Raw genomic sequence first — 19,826 nt, 5'->3', positions numbered from 1 at the left:
TCAAATTTCCACCCTCTGTCTGAGCCATCAGCCACGATCAGATTTTAAAGTCACTTAGCAAGAGACAGGGTTTTTTTAGCAACAGGTGCAAGGAGGGCCGAGTCAAGGATTCCCTTTCTTCGTTTGAGTGCATGAATACTGACACAGATACAGTCAGATATTGACTGGGACAGGTGCACCGACACACAGACAGACACACAGAGGCATGGGCAGAGACAGACACAGACAGACAGACAGACACACACACACACACACACACACACACACACACACACACACACACACACACACACACACTGACACACACACACACTTGTCTTTTACTGTATAGCTCACTCTTTTCTTGCAGCTGAGAGAAAGGAAATAAGAGAGAGAGAGAAGGGGGGGGGTCTAATTGTTGTAAAAAGAAACACAAGTGTTTTTTGGCAAGAATACACCAACACTGCTCAAAGTCTACACCTTGAGATGATGATCAGGAATTTTTTGTCAATTTTGATTTCTATCCTATCGCCTTGCTGTGGGAAAGGATGCAAACAAGACGTCAGTGTGCTGTCAAAATCTAATTCAAACCTTAGCAAAACAAAGTCAAGGGTAGATTTTCTGCTGCTGCCAGGAGAACTGAACATGGGCGATGGAATCTTAAGTGCCCTAAGGAGTCTTGGCAAGACACCAGCTTACACCATGTGGTAGATTTCATTTTCACTGAGACTGAGAGATTTCAGTACATTATCCAGAAAACCACATGAAAAGTGTTCTAGATAAAACAGCCATGTTGGGTTTGTGCATATTCCTCAGCAAGTATGGACATTCCCTTGAATTATTACAACACCCCAATTACACCCAGGCATGCACACACACACACACACACACACACACACACACACACACACACACACACACACACACACACACACACCTCAAAATGACCCAGGCATTTTGTAGTATCGGACGTTGGACTTCTTGACCACAAGAAGTTTGAAAAAGATGTCTTAGAAGAAAATGTAAGTTTTACGCCCTCACGGCAAAGCCATTAGGGGCATGTTACATGAGAAGACCCGGCTTCGTATACAAAATAAAAAATAAAAATGCAGGGGGGAGGAGGGGGGGGGGTGTAGACAGCTGGAAAGATGTCTTGTGAGAGGTAGTAACTTAAGTAAGTGTCATGAATGCACACCCTCTTTTCTTTTTTTTTTAGAAATTGACATTGCAGATGGTATTTCATGATGGGGGTACCCTGATTAAGTTTTGAGACAAAGAGACAATGGAAGGCGTCCTCTACATCAGCAGACATCAAGTCATCAGGCACCTCACACTACAGACACTGCCGCAGGGAATTTGACTGTTTTATGTTCTTAAGTGTTATGTTGTATGTTGTCTGATAATGTGATACACCACACCTGAGTTTCTCTTCTTGAGATAATAAAGTGTTCTATGTCTATGTCTATGTACGAGTCCTACAGTGTTTGAATTCAGTTTTCAGAGAGAAAGCCTCACTGTGTTTCAGAACTGAAGGACATGACCTGCGCACAGCTGCACGAGCTGCTGGCAGAGTACGAGCGAAGCATCAAAGAGCTGTCAGAGCTTCTGGTGACGGAGCTGGCCCTGCGTGACGAGTTTGACTACGACAAGGAGCTGAAGAATTCCTTCATCTCTCTCCTGCTGTCCATCCAGAAGAAGCGCCGCGACACCAACACGGACCGCAAGAAGAAGAAAACAACCCGCACCAGCCACGGCCCGATGGGGGTCCTGGATGCTACCAGTCCCACCAGTGAAGTCGGCAGTACGGTGAGTGCAGTGAAACCCCCCCTTTAAAGACATTCAACAATCTGAGAAAATCTGTCTTAAAAAAGGGGAGTCTTAAAATAGAGGTAAATTTACACAGCTTATGATCAGAAAATCTTAAAATAGAGGTAAATTTACACAGCTTATGAACAGAAAATCTTAAAATAGAGGTAAATTTACACAGCTTATGAACAGAAAATCTTAAAATAGAAGTAAATTTACACAGCTTATGAACAGAAAATCTTAAAATAGAGGTAAATTTACACAGCTTATGAATAGAAAATCTTAAAATAGAGGTAAATTTACACAGCTTATGAACAGAAAGTCTTAAAATAGAGGTAAATTTACAGAGCTTATGAACAGAAAATCTTAAGATAGAGGTAAATTTACAGAGCTTATGAACAGAAAATCTTAAAATAGAGGTAAATTTACAGAGCTTATTAACAAAGTCTTAAAATAGAGGTAAATTTACAGAGCTTATGAACAGAAAATCTTAAAATAGAGGTAAATTTACACAGCTTATGAACAGAAAATCTTAAATAGAGGTAAATTTACAGAGCTTATGAACAGAAAGTCTTAAAATAGAGATAAATGTACAGAGCTTATGAACAGAAAATCGTAAAATAGAGGTAAATTTACACAGCTTATGAACAGAAAATCGTAAAATAGAGGTAAATTTACACAGCTTATGAACAGAAAATCTTAAAGGGCAGCTGTTGGGTTGTGGCTCTCAAAATCTGTTCATCAGAATGAGTTCTCATGTAACTGAAACTATACTTAAAAGTTACTTGGTGATTTTAACAGCTTGATAACACAAGTCCGAAGATTTTAGACATGCTACAATGTCTTTAATGGAAGAAAGTTTGCATTCTTGGCTGAGTCAATGCAGCCCGCTCGAAAATTACTTCCCTTGGACGCGTGACGTCAGCCGAGGAATCGGACGGGTTGAACGGCGCTCTCTTTATACCGTGTAGTGAGCGCAATCGGGTTGTCTAGTCAAGCCCTCAAGCATACTGCACGGGTAGGCGAAGAGAAACTTAGGATGGGGTGTCTTCTCCCAGGCCAAAATTTCGCAGTAAAAAAACGGAGTTTATAAAGTGTCTTCCGTCCCCCTCCTGCTTTTGTTCTGGTGTTCCCACTTGAACCCTGTTTTTGTTCAACTTATTGGCATATAATGTCACGCGTCGAGGGACACACACAAACACACACACACACAAACACACTCACACACAGGCACCCACAAACACAAACACACACACCCACACACACCACACACGTGTAATCACACACATACACAAACACACACACCCACACACACACACACATGTAATCACACACATACACAAACACACACACACACATATACGTGTTATCACACACACACACACACACACATACACACATACGTGTTATCACACACACACACATACGTGTTATCACACACACGCACGCACGCACGCATGCACACACACACACGTACACACACACACACACACACACACACACACACACACACACACACACACACACACACGATAACCATCACAATCACAGTTTGACAAATTCATCTTTGATTTTTTTGCGGCCGAACCTCCCTCCCCTATTTCCACACTAGATCCACTGTTTCATCTTTGTCTTCGTCTCTCTTCCCTTTATCTTATCTCGTCTACCTACTTGAGTGAGTAACTGAAGAGGTATTGTCATTATCTCTTTCCTAGATTTTCCCACCGACAGAGTTGGTTGTTGTCTTGAATTCAGTACCTCACATGTACAGGGTAATTGGCGTGACATCTCAAGCGGACCTTCTTCAGTGTAAAGTGTCTGCTGACCAGGGACACGAGGGTCTGTGGTTGAGCAACTTTATGGTTTAACCGGGTGGACTGGGGGAGTAGCAACAGCATGTGAACCACTTTAGAAATAACTTGTGAAGGTTGCAGTTGGTCAGATCAAAGAAGAGAAGATGGGAACATGGGTCCTGAGAAGATACCACCACCCAATACTTTACTTTGTGCAAGAATCAATCACGCGTACAGCATTACAGATGCCCAGCTGTACTCTGCATTGTACTGTAAACTTCGCAGCGGCCTTATCGGGTTCCTTGGATGACGTCACTGCCAGGCTAACGCTACGGCGTCTCTTCTTGTGCTGACAGAGTTGTCGGTCGCGGATTTTGAGTCGTTTCGGCCTGCCAACTGCTTCGTTTTCTTGCGGATTGTGAGAACTAGCAGAAAGTTTCACTCATTTTCATGGTTTCAAACTAATGATAAAAGTATCTTCTTCTGGACCAAATCAACAGTCTTTAGTTGAATCAACTCGGAAAACTCTTAAATGCGTGTTTTCACGCGACTCCGCGCAATTTTGAGGCCAGGCAACCCGACAGCTACCCTTTAAAATAGAGGTAAATTTACACAGCTTATGAACAGAAAATGTAAACAAGCAAGGTCTTGAAAAGGAGGAAGTCTTTGATAGGGGGGTCTTCAAAGGGGGGTTCCACTGTATGTCTGCAGCAGCTGTCACACAGGAATCCCATTAACCGTTAAAGGTAGCATCCTCATCATGGTGTGAGGGATCATTTGCACCAACACAGATTGGTCCAGGCCTTCTTTCACTTGGACTCCTACCCAAAAACCTACACCCTGTCTGCTTTCTGCGTGTGCAGAGAGACCATTTTTATATTTAGTCAAGTTTTGACTAAATATTTTAACATCGAGGGGGAATCGAAACGAGGGTCGTGGTGTATGTGCGTGTGTGTGTGCGTGTGTGCGTGTGTGTGTGTGTGTGTCTGTGTGTGTGTGTAGAGCGATTCAACTATTGGACCGATCTTTATAAAATTTGACATGAGAGTTCCTGGGTATGAAATCCCCGAACGTTTTTTTCATTTTTTTGATAAATGTCTTTGATGACGTCATATCTGGCTTTTCGTGAAAGTTGAGGCGGCACTGTCACGCCCTCATTTTTCAACCAAATTGGTTCAAATTTTGGTCAAGTAATCTTCGACAAAGCCCGGACTTTGGTATTGCATTTCAGCTTGGTGGCTTAAAAATTAATTAATGACTTTGGTCATTAAAAATCTGAAAATTGTAAAAAAAAATAGAAATTTATAAAACGATCCAAATTTACGTTTATCTTATTCTCCATCATTTGCTGATTCCAAAAACATATAAATATGTTATATTTGGATTAAAAACAAGCTCTGAAAATTAAATATATAAAAATTATTATCAAAATTAAATTGTCGAAATCAATTTAAAAACACTTTCATCTTATTCCTTGTCGGTTCCTGATTCCAAAAACATATAGATACAAGGAACTTAGTCGATAAATATCGACAGGGGGCGGACAAATGGTTTACATGTGAAATGTGTGTATATGGGTGTGGTTCTGAAACAAACAAACCATGTGAACCCCCCCATCCCACCGCTCGCGGGCTGAACGACTGACGTCACATGTCGCTTCGGTCTTTTCCTGAGAAGAACACCGCGTGTACATAATACACAATTCGATCGCGTAGCACTGCCAATGCACATTTTCGCAACGAAAACCGTGCTACTGTTTCTTGTGTGTTAAATCTGAAAGCAATATAAGTGAACGAACAATTGAAAACTGATATCACGTTACTAAACTCCCAAAAGTAATAAATTACTTCTGACTGCGGTACACAATACGGCAGTCACCTCTGCGAATGCTGTCGAAGAATCTAACCGAAAGTAAACATTCTGGGAATCTACGCGCATCGGCCTTGACGCAAGTTCAATACTTAGCCAATGAGCGCGCCGCGGCGAAGTTGGCCGCTGTAAGTCTCGCAGCGCTGGCTGGCTGAGCGAGTTGCGTGTCCATCCTTTTTTGGTCCAAGCCGCACCGTAGACCAAATTAGTAGGTGCTTGATTTTGGTATTTTGATTTTACATAACATTAAACCTTTCTTGGGGTTCATGGTCATGGCAACAGCCATAATAATATTATATCATGTATAATATTACATTTCAGCATATTTGAATTACATGTCATCATACCAAACTGTCATACATTTTTATTCCTACATCATTCTGATCGATCACAACCAAACCTACTATCAGTGGACACATCCAAATGTAAGCGCCTGTTCTTGACAACTTTTAATCGATCTAAAAATAGCAACTTGCTGGGCCCTCTGCCGCCAACAGACACTGTTTGGCCTGTAGGTAAAATGTACAATGTATTTTCTGATTTGTGCACAAAAGCTTTATTTCTTTTTTCTTTTTTTTAACATAACAATGTTTAATGTCACTGTATGTTTAAAAGACCATGGTCATATTTGTAAAAAAAATGTTAAATTAGAAAATAAATAACATTTTGGTTCATGATTTTTCCTACACCTGTGCTAAAAATAAGAAATAAAAATGTCGGGTATATAAGTCTCTCAAATACAGCTAGGTATGAATGGCTCGGTTTGAGTTTGTTGCAGTTGACCCTGCACAATGCGACATATCATGTTTTTGTTGAACAATTTTGACGTCACCCCTCCCATAGGGTGACGTATTTCACAACTTCCTGTGTTACACAAACTCTGTGATGACCAATTTTGACGTCACCCCTCCCATAGGGTGACGGATTTCACAACTTTCTACAGATGAACAATGTTGCCTTCACCCCTCCCATAGGGTGACGGATGTCACAACTTCCTGTGTACACAAACTGATGACGTATTTCACAACAAAATGGCGCTGCCCATGGTCAACCTCTAAACTATCCGTATAGAATGGGGGCGTCCTCGCCCCCATAATGATATGTTTGGATTAAAAACACGCTCAGAAAGTTAAAACAAAGAGAGGTACAGAAACGCGTGCTATCCTTCTTAGCGCAACTACTACCCCGCTCTTCTTGTCAATTTCACTGCCTATGCCGTGAGCGGTGGACTGACGATGCTACGAGTATACGGTCTTGCTGCGTTGCATTGCGTTCAGTTTCATTCTGTGAGTTCGACAGCTACTTGACTAAATATTGTATTTTCGCCTTACGCGACTTGTTCATCAATTAATTTTGCCAGCAAGTGTCGAGCTGTAAAATTAATTCCGGGGAAAAAAAAAGAAAAAGAAGAAGAAAATCCCACTCTGAAGAGGAAGCAGCTAGGCTGGTGATTGTTGGTATGTGTCCGAGTGAAGGGATGCTCTGTGGGTGCTTCACCTGATCGCGTACATTGGAAGGAAGGTATCTTCAATTACGGATCATCTACAATCAGAAAATACTGGAAACAGAAGTGGACAGTTAAAAGTTAACGGTTGGTATGTTGGTGAACAATTAAAAAAAGTCAGGGATTGCGTTAATTAATCATTTGAAGTACATTACTGTTTGAAATCTTTTAAAAAAAAATGGTACATGTAGCAAAATGTGCTTGCATGTGAACTGTTGAGATTATAGCTGTGCTGAAAAGTGAATCCGTGTAAAATATTCATGATTGCTAAAACTTTGACAGATAATGTTTTTGTATTGAGATTGGCATGGCAGCTTTGCTTATATATACAAACACATACTTGTTTCTGGTTTGCTTCTGCAGCCTTTGTTTAAAGTCAGCGTTTGAAATAGCTGACAAGCATTGTCTTTCATCCTTTTTGTCATGGAGAAAAAGCCATTACTGCATGCATGAAAATTTGATTTGGGAGAAGCAGGCAATGTTATTGTATTGGACAGACACAAAGCCAGTAAGGCAGAAGTGCACTTCATGCATAAAACTACATGTATGACAGAGGTAATGTAGTTTCTGTGCACTTAGTCATTGGAGCCCTGCCAGACACAGCCCACTAGTGTGACATTACAACTGACGCAGAAGAAATGTCATCCCAGTGCTGTTTGGATGGATGCCTCTGTCATCATACTGCGAATACGACAGTGAAACTTGGGCTGTCACTGGGACCATCAAAATAATTTACTTTTGATTGGCTCAGTAGGTCAGAGGGGCATTATGAATGGATTTGTCCCTAAGTGGCCACTGCTGCCACGGAGGACTTTATAATTATACCCTCTAGTTTTACAGTGGGCACTGACAAGTAAAAGAAAACCTTAATCTGACGTTGGTTTTATGGAGGCAAGAATTGCTTGCAGCTAGCCTCCCACTTGGCAAGACAGCAAGGTTGCATATGAAAGGATTTTGTCACTAGCTAGGCAAGAATTAAACATGATTGATTGATATTGTAACTTCTGTAGCAACCATAAACAGCCAATTGGATTGGCAGCTGTGCACCTGCCATTTTGCTCACTTAGTGAGCACCTCCACAAGCATGCTCACCTACTTTTGCCAAAGCCTAGCCTTCCTGGCGGTGAGAGGTCCCCATAAAACGTTACTTCCTCACCACACTCGCCAAATCCCACGGCTGAAAAACTGGGGACTGTAGCTATACTTAACTGATGCCAATTAGCACTATATTGTAGGTACTGATCTACACAGCACTGGTCTGCAGGTTTATTTTACTGGTGCTAAGCAACGCTGTTTGTGCTTTCTGTTACAGTTTCTGACCACAGTGATCCCCTACCACCCCCAGCAAGGTCCTCCCACCTCCGAGCAGTTGCAGATCTACATCAAAAGTGAGTGTTGGTTTGCTCTGTGTGTGTTTGTGTGTGTGTGCAAGTGTGTGTGTGTGTGTGTGTGTTTGTGTGTGTGTGTGTGATAGAGTGTGCGTGCATCAGACCTGCCTACCATTACGATTTTGGCGTAATTTACTACGATTTTTATTCCAAACTACGCCACTACGCTTTCCGCGATGGAAATACGATTTTTAAGAAACCGAAAGTACGATTTTTCGCATTTCGTCCCAATATAAATCCGATCCGTATTTTTGCTCTCGTCGAGCTTTGTCGGAGTTTCCCAGTGCTGTGTTCTAGGGTCGTTTTGATTGACTTCACAATTTGAGAAAATCAATGACATTTTATTTTTGCGAAGCAACTGAATATGAACAGAAAGTGTGCAGAAGAATGTTTGTGTCCTGCAAGACTTTATGAACAACTATTTCTCCGTTGGGAGAAAAATGAGGATGTCTACAGGCAAGGATAGTGTCATATTCTTTATTTGGGTTCTCCTTTTAGTCACACCCACCGATGGCCGTTACTTTTGGCAACGAAAAACTACTCTTTCTACCACCAGATTACTCTTTTTGGCTGGGCTCATTACTCCTTGTAATTTTTGGGGTAGGCAGGTCTGGTGCATGCGTGCGTGTGTGCGTTTAAAATGTGGAAAAGAGACCTGAGCTAATCATATTTTGAATGATCTTTTCTTGCATAGGTCATACTTTTCATCTTCTTTATGCCTGCTAGCATGTATTTTTCAAGCAGTTTTAAGCAGAAGTTTAGACTGGACTGCAACAGTCTCAACAGGCTGAAGAACTATCCTCCACTTAGCGATTTTCTGAGGGAAGCGATCGACTGTGTCATCCCAAGAAAAATAATTAGGGCCAGAGCAAAATATCTTCCTACAAGAAAAAAATGGAGGCGCAATCTTTAAGAGTTCACTTCCACATGCACTTCTCAGAAGATACATGTACAGTAGTCCCTTCCATTTCCGGCCCTTTCGTGGGCGTCAACCTGCCCGGAGCGGCCAGCTTTCCCATGACTAATGAGTTTTCCTTCTATAATTGACTCTTAATGGCCGTTAACCTGTCTGACGCGGTCAACGGTCACTGATTTTTGCCCTAAGGTGCCCCTCTTACTGGACAGGAGCGGCCACTTAACGGCCACTTGTCACTTTCGCGGGCGAGCGCCTGTGGTGTGTGTGTGTGTTGTGTGCACAGATGGCACAGCACGAGCAGACGACATGAATACTTACGCATGCGCAAACTGTAAATACAGACATGCGCATACATGTACATTTACGGCAGTCACTTCCGGATCGATCACAGCTGATGTGAGTTTGAAACACTTGTTTATCTGACACTCAAAAACATATATATATATAATAATCCAAACAACACACATAGAAACATACGAAACAATAGCTTAGCCAGGACGATCGAGTTAAACACGCAAATAATTAAGATGTATAAACGAAAGCAAAACTAACAGAGATAATGAATCGGCGGCTCGTGGATGATCGCTTTTTTTTCTTCATGAAAACTTGATCGTGTTTTGGGGTTTTTTTTGGAGGAGGAGGGGGCCTGTAATGAACGGCCACCTGATATTTGCGGTCACCTTTGCAATGACTAATGGGTGACCGGATATGGCAGGTACTACTGTACCATCAAATTGCTTTTAAAACTGCTAAATTTTACTTCGGCCTTCAACGATGGCGTTGCCCCTGGACCCCTGCTAATTTTCACAAATGTTGTTTTCCTTAGATGTTCCCCGGCCCATCTAATCTGTAGTTCTTTTGGTTTACAGGCAGGAACCTTATTACGTACCCTTTGACAGTTTGTCATTTCAATGTTTTCTTTTATGTTCCAGTTCTGGAGGCTATAAACGAGGACAGTTCCACAGTGCCAACTCTACTGACCGACTACATTCTCAAAGGTAAGCCTTTAGGCTTTTCTTAGTTGAGCTCGAAGTTGACTTCGCGAAGTCTTTCTACCAAAAATCAATCAATCAATGACGCTTATATCGCGCATATTCCGTGGGTACAGTTCTAGGCGCTCTGCAGTGATGCCGTGTGAGATGAAATTTTATACGTCCAGTAATTGCAGCCATTTCGGCGCATATTTACCTTTCACGGCCTATTATTCCAAGTCACACGGGTACAGGTAGACAATTATTAACTGTGCCTAAGCAATTTTGCCAGGAAAGACCCTTTTGTCAATCGTGGGATCTTTAACGTGCACACCCAATGTAGTGTACACGGGGGGGGAGTTCGGACACCGAAGAGAGTCTGCACACAAAGTTGACTCTGAAATAAATTTCCGCCGAACCTGGGATCGAACTCACGCTGACAGCGGCCAACTGAATACAAATCCAGCGCGCTACCAACTGAGCTATATCCCCGCCCCAGTGCCAAAGCTTCATACAGCAAGCTTTGTGAAGTCGACTTAGCCCATTTAATGACATGCTTTCTTCTAGATTCGTCGGCGGTTTGAGTTTCAGTGAGGTGTAGGGTTTATAATTAAATGTCTGATCATGGATTTGAGAGTATTGATGTTTTCAGGGCTTTAAACATTGTAATCCTTGATTTACCTGTGTGAGGTTGACTCTTGTCTCTTTGGTGATTGTTTAGCATGACCTGTAATGTTGTGGGTTTTTTCATAAAAATAAAACAAAATTTTAATGTCACAAACGAATTTTGATGCTTTTCCTGAATTTATGGGACTGAAGGTTAACATTCTATTCTGAAAACTGGTTTTCTCATGCATTTTTTATTATTCAAACTCATTTATTTATTTACCAGAGAAGAGGTTTGTTTTGCTTTGCGGTTGGTAGTTGTGCAACACTCTGAACGGCTTGATTGTGTGTTGCAGTCTTGTGTCCTACACATTAATCATCCAACCAAGAGAGGGAGCAAGACCACTGGCCAGGAATTAACTGTTAACATCATCGCCGTTTGCTGCTGATCCTCACTGACACTGGCCCTGTACACAGCCATCGTGTTCTTGGTTCATCGTTTGACGCCACTCGACTACCCACCCAACACAATCCAGTTGCATTCAAGGTCAAAACCTCCTCAGACCTTGGATGGCAGAGATCCAGCACCATTTGAGGACTGCATGGGCCAGTTTCATTAACGAAATCATCATGAATGGGGCTTTGCAATTTTTCCAACCGCCATTATGTTTCAGCAGCCTGTTGGTGTTAAAAAGATCATGTTCATCAGTAGTTTTAGTCAAGTCCATCTACCAAAGATACTGTATCCTCCCCTCATGGGGCTGCAAATGGCTGTGTTAATACTACCGGTACCTGTGTCTGCAAGTGATCCATTGCAGTTTCTATCAGGCATGGCGTTTTGTCTGAAACTCCCATCGTTTGTCAGTAATGAAATACATCCTGGACCCGTACAAGGTACACACAGTTCAACTTTGAAAATCAAACCTTGGATCATGGACTTTTATTTCAATGCTGTCTTATTAGAGATCTGAAGCTTAGCTTTTAGATGCCATGTTTTTATTGCCAGTTTTAGGTGAGATTTAAAAGTGTGCGAGTTTTGAGTTCACTGAATTGGGCCCACCTATTAAACCCCGCCATCTTTCACATCCAAGATCACGCTTTTCGTCAGGCTCTGGATTGCTTTGTAAATATTGCCTTGTCACCCGACGGATCCAAAGCCATTTCTGTATTGCAGCATTGATCCACCTTTTTATTGCGAGGGTTTAGTTAAGTTTTCATGTAAGGTCTGCAGTTCTTGTAAGCCAAGAAATATGTCTGTATCTCATGGTGGTTACTGTTGTAATGTTTCTTGCTTGGTTGAGCATTAAATGTGCCTGCAGGTATGTGGCTATAAGAATGAGGTTCTAATATGTGGAGAAAGCTTTTTCTTTTTATCGTATCACATTCACACTTATGTCCTGAATATAGGCACAATGACCTGAGGACATAAAGCCCCCATTAGTCAGTCAGTGGTGCCAGCATGTTTTAGGCCTGAATGAGCAAGTTTATTTCACACTACATAGAAGCTGGGCAGTGTGTTTCTACTAAAAATGTGGGACACAACCTTCACAGAAATGTGACTTTGATTAGTCAGAATCATCAATTGAGTGCTGCCTTGAGGAAAGTTTTCATCATGGGTGGCATCGAAAGAGAGCAGCTTTGACCGTTCTCTTTTTCTGAGAGCAAGAATAATCTCAAAAGTTGTAATGATACGGCTACAGTTGATAATCTGTCGGAGGAAAACATGATGTCAGAGAATTTGCAGTGAAATGCCAGCAGTTGTTTTCTTTCGCATCATGTATTTAGTCACTTATCAGAGTTGATATCGCTACTCACCCTATCCCCCAGAAAACCTGGAATCATCAGTTGACAAAGGATCATACAGGTCTGCCATCAATGTCCCCCCTCCTTCATTGTAAATTTGGTCATCCTTCATGCTTGCACTACGCAGTCCCAGGGGACAGCCAGGTTATGTCGAATAATTGTTATAGTCCTCTGTCTTTTATTTTAATAACCCAGTTAATTTTAATTAAAAAGCATAATAAGGTGGCAAATAGTTTTTACATACGTTCTCTTTTCAGTGTGTTTCTTAGTGATGTTCTGATTTGATTTGATAGTTTGTGAACAAAATGACTTAAAGTCACTTACACAAGTTTTGTGATAAAGTTTGTATGATGTACAAGGCAAGGTACAGTGCGTGGATTCGCTTTTCTACCACTGTTTTACTTCTTCTCTGTGAAGTGATGTAAAACCAAAAAAATGCTTGTAAATGTTGTGCTGTCATGGACAATGTGTCTCATCTGATGTAAATATTCATCAGCTTCTTGAGAGTTTTACTCGCTGTAAATAATTCTTGCCTGTCTTGCTTAGCTTTTCTTGTGCTTTTGTGGGTGAAGTTCGGTAAAGTGAAAGGTAGACTCACAGTAAACTTTGTGTACTACATGAAGTATTTTGTCTGGTGTGTAGCTTTGATTTGATTTCTTAAAATCTACACTATCGAAGTGTGTTGTCTAGATAGAGACGCCCCGCGGGTTAGGGGGAAGAATTTACCCGATGCTCCCCAGCATGTCGTAAGAGGCGACTAACGGATTCTGTTTCTCCTTTTACCCTTGTTAAGTGTTTCTTGTATAGAATATAGTCGATTTTTGTAAAGATTTTAGTCAAGCAGTATGTAAGAAATGTTAAGTCCTTTGTACTGGAAACTTGCATTCTCCCAGTAAGGCAATATATTGTACTACGTTGCAAGCCCCTGGAGCAAATTTTTGATTAGTGCTTTTGTGAACAAGAAACAATTGACAAGTGGCTCTATCCCCTCTCCCCCCTTTCCCCGTCGCGATATAACCTTCGTGGTTGAAAACAACGTTAAACACCAAATAAATAAAGAAAGTAAAGTCTAGATAGAGGAAAACACATGCGTGAATCACCCCTTTCAATAGCATAATTTGCTTAGAAAGTTATCAAAAGAGTTGCTTTTTTAGGCAGTCTCTGCATATTCTTATGCATGGAATTGTAGTTCTTGTTTTTCTCTAATTTGAGAACTGTTTAAATGATAATCGTTGATGTACATTTCTGCGATGGCCCTGTGTTGTTGTTTACCTCTCTCCCCCAATCTTGCAATATTCCTTCGCTTGTACAAATTGCTTGTTCTTCTTGTCCTCTATTGGTGTAAATTGTGAGCGATTTGGACTCTGAATTATAATAATGTTTTTGTTGAAGTGCAGTGGGTATTGTAAAAATGCTGGTTAAAATGTTCTTTTTCTGTGTGTACTGCGAACGTATGTTTAATTACTCAAGCAAGTATGATTTTAAACCAAATCTGTTGGTTTCCAGTGTGATATTTTTTCATGAGTACTTATGTTGCATGATTTTATTTCATGATTGTGCCAGTCTCAGCGATTGTTTACATGTATGTGTACAAAAGTGTCATGACTTGGACATATTGAAATACCCACTGTTTTTAGTGCAGTTTGGTGTACAGTTATGTGTTGTTGTCCGTGTACGTGTAATCAGCAAAAGATGTTGTGCTAAGTGCGTGTGCTATATTATAGCAGTGGTTTATAGTGTATTGAACTCTCAGCGTTCTTGTTCAAAGAAGCTTTTGAAGGAGATAGTCATGAAGGTTTAATCAACTGTGTAGGCGTCGGAGATTCAGGGTCTGTCATCCAGGACACTGACAGTAAGGTTGTTCAATGAGGATATTTGGTTCTGCATAGGTTTTGTGTGTGTGTGTGGTTTTAATGATTTTTATCATTACACTTTGCGTTCCCAGTGTAGTTCTGTGCACCACAATCATGGATTTGTAGATGGAACAGTAGGGTTACACACCAAAACTCTGGAAAGCTGTCTTGGTTGCATTATCTGGTTACACACCAAAACTCTGGAAAGCTGTCTTGGTTGCATTATCTCTTTCGTTCTCTTGTTTTTAACCCTACAAAAGCTTCTGGAAGCTTACTTTATCTAAAATGTCTCCATTTACAAGTGATCTTAGGATTTTTACAAAATATTTAGTGATGCACTGATGTGAATTTTGTTTGATTGTATAAGTACATGTAGTATGTTTGTCTCCTGTTTATTATTTTACAATTTGAATGCAAAGTACTTTTTACAATGTTACTCTTCTGTGTCATTGTAGTAAGGCTGTAGCATGCGGTTTCATATTGAAACATGCTCTCTTTTGTGACAGTGCTGTACATGTATTGACCATGTTTACATCCACAGTGAGGAAAACTGTGTACATTGTAAGCTACATAAAACAACAGTGGTTAGTTTGGCTTTACTTTATACCTGTTTGTACAGTATATGAATATTGATCTTTTTATGCTTTAATGCTAATTTCTAAATCAAAATCAAGGTTTCAGTTCTATTCCAGGAGTTTTTTCAAGCTTCAGGAATTCTCTGTTGAATGATGAAGAACTGCCTTCTGATCCATTTAAAAAAAATGTCTCTTTCGATCAAACGTTTTTCTTATCCACTTTTGTTATGAACAGCTTTACCGTTTCTGTTTATCAGCTACAGCCCAGTGAACAAATCAAAATCACCAGAATGTTTTGGGTCAGTGGTTACTGTTAACAGCCTTTTATTTTTTTGTGGTTGTTGTTTTCTGTGTCCTGCATATTGGATACATTGATATTACACACACACTGTGCGTCCTAGATTCTACAGGCCTCGTGTTTCTTTTGCTCATTTTCAGGTGTGCAGTTTTAGTTACAAATGAGAAGACTACTTTCTTGTTCTGACTGATCATCATCATGTGTAAAGCCTCAAATTAACTGAGCAAAGTCGAATACGTGAAGTACACTTGGCAAAGCTGGCCACATTGAGTTTGCGGTAAAAGGACTTTGCGAAGTCTTCACGAAGTCGACTTCAGGCTCAATTAAGGATTGTCTTAAAGAGTGCGGTTATAATCTGTCACCTATACTGTTGTTTGCTTTGTCCTTGGTATTTTAAACAGTGAACAAATGTGGCTGCTTTTGTACATGTATGAGCAGTAGTAAGTATGAATACTTCAACACTGCATTTTCCTCTTTTGTAATGTTATCAAAAAAAAGCAATTGCTTGTGTAGCTTCCCCCAACAACCGCACTTGCAAAATCTAAAAATCAGTGAGCTGGCTATTTTACAGGCTGCACTTTGAAACTGAAGGCCTACATTAGCCATTTATGTGCAAATTGTCTTTGCTTTACTTGTCTATGCTTTGTGTTTTAAACAGCGCTTTTTGTGCACTGTTCTTGAGGCAGCAGTGTACATACATGTCTGTCTTGAATGGAAAAATTACCTTTTTTGTGAGAAGCTGGTGCATTGTGTGGCAAAATACAAATTGTGAAGCTTCTGGATGTAGTGTTCTGTATTTCTAAGCAGTGTTAAAGTGCATGACTGTGTAGACCAAATTTTGTAATGTTTCCTCTTCTTTGAATACTCCCCCACATTTTTTTTTCAGCTAACAGTAACAGACAGATTTGCAAAAAGTGACTTTCATGTGGTGTGCAGTGTTGAATGATTTTCTTGCTGGGAGAACTTGGATTGCTATTCTTTACTAGGTGTGCAGATTAGACTTATCTTAAGGGCACTGCACTCAGGCTACAAGTGAATAATTTACATTACAGTCTTGAGACATCCTGCTTGCTGGCGCGCGAGCCAAGAAAATTTTCCCTCTTTATCTTCACTGCGCTGGCTGCAAAACCCCTCCGCGCAGAGGTGTTTCCAGACACAGGGTGATTAATATAAATAAAATTCTAAAGCAATTACAAGGGGTTTCACAGAAAAAGGACATGATTGAGAGAAGAAAGGGGGAAAAGCAGTTCATAATGCAGATGTACTGCACGTTTGAAATCAATTTCAAAGACGGACAAATATTTTGATAAACGAAAGAATTGTTTAGTATTTTTTATTTGTTTAGGCTATAATCCACACAACACAGGGTGTTTTTTCCGGACTCAAGTGGTAGTTTTCCTTTGTAACGATCTGCATGCATGCTCATGATTAGCCAGTGCTTTAGCTCAACAGTTTATAACCTATTCAGTATTTGGATCTTTCCCTAGTGCTTTTCTTCGTCATATCCTGCTTTATCTAGTTGCAAAGATCAATAGTTCATGTTCTTTTTATTGTTTGATGCGGTTTACAATGTGTGTCATGTTGTTTCCTAACAAGAAGAGCAAACGCTCGATCGAGTCACTTTCGCAGTTCTGAATATTATATGAGGCATCAGATGGACAGGAAGAAATTGCTATTCACAACACAATACAGATGTAAATAATTTGATGTAAAGAATAATCCTATAAAGTTTGAATCAAATCCGATGAATAGTTTCAGAGATATGATATTTCAATTTTTTTCCTTCAAGACATACCTGTGACCTTGAAAAAGGTCAAAGGTCACCAAAGCAGACGTCAAAGTGTAGAGGTCACTGGGAGTCACGTTCACATAAAATTTGAGCCCGGTCACTTTTATAGTTTCCGAGAAAAGCCCAACGTTAAGTTGTGTGTTGCCGAACAGAAAAGGCTAGTTATCTCCCTTGTTTTTCTGATAACGTTCGTAAAAGGCTACAGATGTAAATACTTTGATGTAAAGAATAATCCTACAAAGTTTCAATCACATCCGATGAACTTTGTCAAAGATATAAAATGTCTAATTTTTCCTTTGACCTGTGACCTTGAAAAAGGTCAAAGGTCAACGAAACCATCGTTAAAGTGTAGAGGTCATTGGAGGTCACGACTAAACAAAATATGAGCCGGATCGCTTTGATAGTTTCCGAGAAAAGTCCAACGTTAAGGTGGTGTCTACGGACGGCCGGCCGGCCGGCCGGCCGGCCGGACAGACTAACACTGACCGATTACATAGAGTCACTTTTTCTCAAGTGACTCAAAAATGGTACATTTCGCAATAAAGTATCAGTAATTACTGCGTAGAAGGAATATCAGGTTTGGTATCTGTGATTTTCTACGGAGACAACAGTGGTACATGTACCTGTTATGAGAAGACACTCCATGGATCAGCGTCCCTTTGTAGGTGTCTTTTCATGACAGGGATACTTCAGCCAACCTAACAGGCCAATGAAAAGCAGTGTGTCCTGTATGTACATGTGACCTTACACTTGACTAAACACTACAGGTACCCCCCGCGGGTTAGGGGGAAGAATTTACCCGATGCTCCCCAGCATGTCGTAAGAGGCGACTAACGGATTCTGTTTCTTCTTTTACCCTTGTTAAGTGTTTCTTGTATAGAATATAGTCAATTTTTGTAAAGATTTTAGTCAAGCAGTATGTAAGAAATGTTAAGTCCTTTGTACTGGAAACTTGCATTCTCCCAGTAAGGTAATATATTGTACTACGTTGCAAGCCCCTGGAGCAAATTTTTGATTAGTGCTTTTGTGAACAAGAAACAATTGACAAGTGGCTCTATCCCCTCTCCCCCCTTTCCCCGTCGCGATATAACCTTCGTGGTTGAAAACGACGTTAAACACCAAATAAAGAAAGAAACACTACAGGTACATGGAGTAGGCAAAACGAACAGGTTCCAGTGAATCTATGATTTTCATTTGCTTATTTCTCAAATGAGCTTAAATAAATCTTTGTGAAAATGTGTTTGTATTGTTTATATTATATTGCTGTTGTTGATGTTGCCAAGAACCCGGTTCAAACCCCCCGCGGGTTAGGGGGAACCATCGCGATATAACCTTCGTGGTTGAAAACGACGTTAAACACCAAATAAAGAAAGAAAGGGTTAGGGGGAAGAATTTACCCGATGCTCCCCAGCATGTCGTAAGAGGCGACTAACGGATTCTGTTTCTCCTTTTACCCTTGTTAAGTGTTTCTTGTATAGAATATAGTCAATTTTTGTAAAGATTTTAGTCAAGCAGTATGTAAGAAATGTTAGGTAATATATTGTACTACGTTGCAAGCCCCTGGAGCAAATTTTTGATTAGTGCTTTTGTGAACAAGAAACAATTGACAAGTGGCTCTATCCCAACTCCCCCCTTTCCCCCTCGCGATATAGCCTTGAATGGTTGAAAACGACGTTAAACACCAAATAAAGAAAGAAAGAAAGAACCCGGTTCAAATACTGCAGGCTCAATACCCTCATGATGTAAACCCTTACCCAGCTTTACTTCACATTTGTATTCGGTTGTAGTGTGTCATTGTGGTTTGAATCCAAATCTCCGGGCAAGTGTGCAAATTTATAGCATCAGTTTGTTTGAATCCCTTAACATAGACTTCGTGGTGAATTTCCCAAGCATACCTCCTGCTAAACTCTTCATTTGAGTGTAGATTACCGTTGTAAATCATTGATATATGCACAGGTTCACTGCCAAGGGTGCTCTCGATGTAGAATTTGGTATTAACTAGTGCAAGAAGAGAAAGTGCAAGGGTTCAACTCAGTACATTTCCGGTAGAATGCAATTTTGTTTTAAATAATGAACGATCCATATATCACTGACTTTGTCCAAGTATGGTTATTGTAGGCTCTCACAGCGTATGCAGGCCACTCTCAAATTTTATTAATTTCTGATGGGTGTGTTGGCTGCTTTTTCATGCATAACATCCAAACTGTTAACTCAGTACAAGTCTCCATTGACCTTGCTTGCATACCCGTTACTGCATGCACTTTTCTTTAGTCATTATGCACGCATTATTGATGCATACTCTTTACATTGTAGTACTGTTAATTTGTTGTTGGCGTGTAGTCTACTTCCTCAGGATTTGCTTAGAACATCCGAATTAATTATAGCTTCAAGTTGTGATTTCATGATCTTTCAATGGATTCCCTTGTATTTACCAAGAGTGAGCAGGAGTCAGATGGTTTTTTTAATTACTAGTGCAGAGGTTCAGCGTTTAAGTTTTTCTTGCAAGGAAGGGTTGTAAAGAAACTTAAATGTAGTGAAGTGTTGTGATTGTGAAGATGTATTGAGTTGCCATGTTAGATGTTTCTGTTCTTTCTCGAGGTTCACCACCCAAGTTTTACAAATTATTTGCAAGTAAAACTGAATAAACTTGCTTGTTACAAAGACTTGCTGCATTCT

General features: G+C 40.4%; 1 protein-coding gene across 1 annotated transcript in view; it reads left to right on the top strand.

Moving 5' to 3' along the window:
* Positions 1–19,813, top strand: part of LOC138951627 (fasciculation and elongation protein zeta-2-like) — a 51,220-nt gene extending 31,407 nt beyond the window's left edge. The window contains exons 5-8 of the mRNA XM_070323158.1: positions 1,505–1,785; positions 8,264–8,339; positions 10,188–10,253; positions 11,189–19,813. Coding sequence (XP_070179259.1) covers positions 1,505–1,785; positions 8,264–8,339; positions 10,188–10,253; positions 11,189–11,208 — 443 coding nt within the window. The 3' untranslated portion in view covers positions 11,209–19,813. The remainder of the gene's footprint in view (positions 1–1,504; positions 1,786–8,263; positions 8,340–10,187; positions 10,254–11,188) is intronic.
* The last annotated feature ends 13 nt before the right edge of the window (positions 19,814–19,826 follow it).

This window comes from Littorina saxatilis, linkage group LG17, assembly GCF_037325665.1.
Source record: "Littorina saxatilis isolate snail1 linkage group LG17, US_GU_Lsax_2.0, whole genome shotgun sequence".
Lineage (NCBI taxonomy): Eukaryota > Metazoa > Mollusca > Gastropoda > Littorinimorpha > Littorinidae > Littorina > Littorina saxatilis.
The sequence above is the reverse complement of the archived record's forward strand: the minus strand, read 5'-3'. Positions and strand labels throughout refer to the sequence as shown.